Source organism: Calidris pugnax, unplaced genomic scaffold (genome assembly GCF_001431845.1).
Source record: "Calidris pugnax isolate Ruff unplaced genomic scaffold, ASM143184v1 scaffold797, whole genome shotgun sequence".
NCBI lineage: Eukaryota > Metazoa > Chordata > Aves > Charadriiformes > Scolopacidae > Calidris > Calidris pugnax.
In genome coordinates, this window is record NW_015091458.1 from 25,972 (window position 1) to 30,563 (window position 4,592).

General features: G+C 67.5%; 2 protein-coding genes across 2 annotated transcripts in view; both read left to right on the top strand.

The window, feature by feature from the left end:
• GAL3ST4 (galactose-3-O-sulfotransferase 4) overlaps positions 1 to 32 on the top strand; it is a 2,952-nt gene extending 2,920 nt beyond the window's left edge. Inside the window, exon 3 of the mRNA XM_014961623.1 lies at positions 27 to 32. Coding sequence (XP_014817109.1) covers positions 27 to 32 — 6 coding nt within the window. The remainder of the gene's footprint in view (positions 1 to 26) is intronic.
• Positions 33 to 110: 78 nt separating this feature from the next.
• On the top strand, positions 111 to 3,376 carry LOC106899728 (chromosome unknown open reading frame, human C7orf43; the record flags this gene model as incomplete). The annotated part of the gene is made up of 9 exons (XM_014961624.1): positions 111 to 618; positions 753 to 848; positions 1,116 to 1,248; positions 1,363 to 1,449; positions 1,734 to 1,855; positions 2,307 to 2,389; positions 2,609 to 2,772; positions 2,907 to 3,061; positions 3,183 to 3,376. Coding segments are annotated over exons 1-9 (1,433 nt in total), but the record flags the coding sequence as incomplete, so codon positions are not given.
• Positions 3,377 to 4,592: the final 1,216 nt, after the last annotated feature.

Below are 4,592 nucleotides of genomic sequence, written 5' to 3' on the forward strand. Positions count from 1 at the left end.
CCCGCCCCTCTCGGGGGGTGGGTGAGGAGTGATCGATGCGCTCGGCGCTCGGCTGCCCCGCTCGGCGCTCGGCGCCGTGCCCTGCGCACGCCTCTCGCAGCCGTGCCCGGTGGCTCCGGTAGCGCCGTGCGGAGCCGGACCCGGACCCGGCCCGGCCCCGCTCCGCTCCGCTCCCGGTGCCCCCGGTTCTCCCCGCTCCTCAGGCCGGCCCAGGTGCCCATGGAGTCGCAGTGCGATTACTTCATGTACTTCCCGGCGGTGCCGTTCGCGGCTCGGGAGCTGCTGTCGGGAGAACCGGGCCGGTACCGGGCGCTGCCCCGCCGCAACCACCTCTACCTGGGCGAAACCGTGCGGTTCCTCCTGGTGCTCCGCTGCCGCCCCGGCAGCAGCGGCGGCACTGGGCCGGGCCGGCCGCCCTGGGCGGAGCTGGCCGCCTCACTGGCCGCCCTGGCCAGCGTCAGCCCCGGCGCCACAGAGACCGGCGGGGACCGGGATGGGGACCCGGAGGGCACCGAGGACGGCACCGGCAGCGGGGCTTTGCCAGAGCCCACCGTCTTCCGGGACTGCCGGGCCCTGCTGACGCACAGCCAGGGCCCCCCGGGGCGCCCGGCCGCCGGGGTGAGCGAGAGGGACCGGGGGGGACCCGGCGGGGGGACGGAAACCGGAGGATTTGGGGGGGGGAGGGGATGGGGAAACAAGAGGGGGACGGGGCCGAGGGCCACCCTGGGCGCTGAACCCCGCTGTGTCCCCAGATACCGGTGGAGGACCCCATCGTGTCCACCGACGAGGTCATCTTCCCCCTGACCATCTCCCTGGACAAGCTGCCGCCCGGCACTGTCAAGGCCAAGGTGAGACCGAGGAGGGGTCAGGGGTGGGAGGGGACCTCAGGGGTGGGAGAAGACCCCAGGGACAGCATGGGGATTTTGGGGACAGCTCAAGAAGAGCAGGAGGGGACTTTTGGGGGACAATATGCAGTCATCAAGGGACGGTGTGGGACCATCCCCCTCTCCGGGTCTCCAGGAAAGCCACCTGGGGTGGGCGTGGGGGACAGGAGGAGCCGTGAGGATAGGGAGGGAGCTCAGGGCCGGCTGTCACCCGTGTCCTGCTGTCCCCAGATCGTGGTGACGGTGTGGAAAAGGGATACGGAGCCACCCGAGCTGCAGGAGGGTGGGGGGTACCTGAGCCTGCTGCAGACCCGGGCGCCGGCGCACGTCTTCCGACAGGAGCAGGGGGCTTTCAAGGCGCAGGGTAGGAGCGTCCCTACGTCCCCCTCTCCCTCCCCGTGTCCCTACGTCCCCCTCTCCCTCCCCGTGTCCCCACGTCCCCACGTCCCCATATCCCCTGACTGCTGTGTCCCTGCAGTGAGCACCCTGCTGACAGTGCTGCCTCCGCCCGTGGTGCGATGCCGCCAGCTCACCGTGTCTGGAAAGTACCTCACCGTGCTCAAAGGTGAGGGGACGGGGGGGCTGAGATGGGGACAGGGGTCCTGGGGTTAGGGGGACAGGGGTCCTGGGGTTAGGGGGACAGGGGTCCCGGGGTGGCTGGGACGGGGGACAGGGGTCCCAGGGTGGCTGGGACAGGGGACAGGGGTCCCGGGGTGGCCGGGACAGGGGCTGTGTCTGTGGGGCAGCTGTGACGGAGCGGAGGATGTGGAGCAGGAGAGGACGTAGCGTGGGCTGGTCAGGGCCACGGCGGCATCCTCTGCGCTGTCCCCTGATGTCCCCTTCCCCCAGTGCTCAATGGCTGGTCCCAGGAGGAGATCTCGCTGTGGGACGTGCAGATCCTGCCCAACTTCAACGCCAGTTACTTGCCCGTCATGCCCGACGGCTCCGTGCTGCTGGTCGATGACGTCTGGTGAGCGCTGGGACAGTCGGGGGGGATGACAGGGACTGTCCCTGGGGGGGTGGTGGTGGCGGTGGCACTGCCGTGCTGTCTACTAGACCCCATGGGCTCCCCCCCGTTTTCCTCAGGAGGGGGCTGTGCCGTGTCCCTGGGGGGGACCTGTTGGGCAGGGACCGTCTCAGTCGGGAGATGTTTTCTGGGCCAGGATCAGGGGCCACTATCCCTGTCCTTGTCCAGGGGTCCCTGTCCTTGTCCAGGGGTCCCTGTCCTCCCCTGTGGGCAGCAGAGACCACCTTGGTTGGGAGGTGGGGCCACCTGTCCTCACTGTGGGGGACTGTTCTCGTTGGGCCCTGGGAATTTTGTCCTTTCCGTGGAGCCTGGGGGTACACGGGGATGTTGGGGACCCTCCTTACTGAGAACAGTTGGTGAGAGGGACATCTCTGACCTATCATCCTCCCACCCAGGGCTTGGAGGTCCCACTGGTGGCCGTGATCCAGTGGTCAACGCCAAAACTGCCCTTCACCAGCAGCATCTACACGCATTACCGGTGAGAGCCGCCCCGAGGGTCCTCGATGTACCCTGGCCCCAAGCGGGGAGAGACCCCCAGGTCCTCCTCCTTGGCCGAAGAGGGGACCCAGAGATATCCCCGCCCCTGCTTGTGCCCTTAACCTCGTGTTTCGAGGCTGTCCCCATGTCCTCAGGGCTCCATGGGGTTCCCGGTGGCCATCCCGGTGTGTCGGTAACCACCTCCCCCCCCATTCCTCAGGCTACCGAGCATCCGTCTGGAGCGGCCGCGTTTCGTGATGACAGCTGCCTGCGAGTCCCCGGTGCGGGCCAGGCAGCGCTTCACTGTCACCTACACCCTGCTCAACGACCTCCAGGACTTCCTGGCCGTGCGCCTCGTTTGGACGCCCGAGACCGCCACAGCTGGTGGGCACCGAGCTCGGGGAGAGGGGCTGGGGGTACCTCTGGGGCAGGCAGCCAAGAGGGGGACGGATGGAGGGGGTTGAGGGGACAGTTGGCTGGAGGTGGCCAACTCTGGCACTGTCCCTTGTCCCCCGTAGGGAAGAAGCTGTCTGGGGAGGAACGCCGAGCCACGCAGGCGGCGCTGGACGCCATCGTCTGCCACACGCCGCTCAACAACCTGGGCTACTCGCGCAAGGGCAGTGCCCTCACCATCCGTGTGGCCTTCCAGGCGTTGCGGGCTGGTCTCTTCGAGGTGAGGCCACTGGTCACCCTCAGGGGTCCCTCCCTGGGCCACCCTGGGGTCCCCTGGGGCCACCCTGGGGTCCTGGCCCAGCATCACCCACCCACTCCCCTGTCCCCTCCTCTGTCCCCAGCTGTCCCAGCACATGAAGCTGAAGCTGCAGTTCACGGCCAGCGTGGCCAACCCTCCTCCTGAGGCACGGCCCGTGTCTCGCAAGAGCAGCCCCAGCAGCCCGGCCGTGAGGGACCTGGTGGAGCGGCACCAGGCGGGGTTGGGCCGGTCCCAGTCCTTCTCCCACCAGCAGCCGTCCCGCAGCCACCTCATGAGGTATGGGGATTGGGGTGGGGGGGACACACGACGTGGGGGGGTACGTGGGGGGTGGAAGGGATATCTGGAATGAGAGGGGCTGGGAGGAGAGTGGGGGTGTCACGTCATGGGGGATGAGGGATGGGGTACACCTGGGATGGAGAGGAGACCCCCCCTCAAGAAGGGTGGGTGTGATGGGGGGACAGGGCTGGGCACACCTGGGACATGGAGGAGACAGCTCCAGGGGGAGGGCACAGCAACCCCCCAAGGACCCGGGGCAGCCCGCTGCTTCACTGGGACTGGACTGGAATTTGCCATGGGGGGACCAATGGGGACGGGGCTCTGTCCCCAGCCTGGGACACACACACACACACACTGCTCTGGGGGTGGCACAGGGGACGCCGGGGGGACATCCTGTGGCTGGTCCCAGCGCTGTTTACACCCCTCCGGCTTCCTGCCTTGCCTTGAATTTGGCTGCTTGGTGTGTGTGTAGGAGGGAAGGGGGCACAAGGGACCAGGACCTGGCCGTGGAGGTGGGGGACACACACACAACACTGGGACCTGTCCCCAGGGCACTGAGCCCACTGCCAACACCCCCCCCCCCCCCCCCCCCCCCCCCCCCTGCTGGGGACGATTCTGTGCCACCAGACGCGGGTGGCAGCTCTGCTCCTGGTTATTTATTTGTCGCCGACTGTCCGTGCGCGTGTGCCAATAAAGCACTTGGCCTGGACATGGGGATGTGGCTGGCACTGGGGAAGGGCAGGGGATGTTGGGGTGACCCTGGGGGGGTCACCACCTCACCTGTACCCCCCCCCTTCCTCCCAAAAGGAGTCAAATGGGGGCAACCAGGGCATAACTGGGCAGAGAAAAACCTAATGAAATTCAACAAGGGCAAGCGTAGGGTGCTGCACCTGGGGAGGAATAACCCCCTGCAGCAGGACAGGCTGGGGGTGACCTGCTGGAGAGCAGCTCTGAGGAGAAAGACCTGGGAGTCCTGGTGGACAACAGGATGCCCAGGAGCCAGCAATGGGCTCTGGTGGCCAAGGAGGCCAATGGCATCCTGGGGGGCATCAGGAAGAGCGTGGAGAACTTTGAGGGAGGTCATCCTGCCCCTCTGCTCTGCCCTGGGGAGGCCCCATCTGGAGCACTGGGTCCAGTTCTGGGCTCCCCAGTTCCAGAAGGACCGGGAACTGCTGGAGAGGGGACAGCAGAGGCTACAAAGATGCTGAGGGGCCTG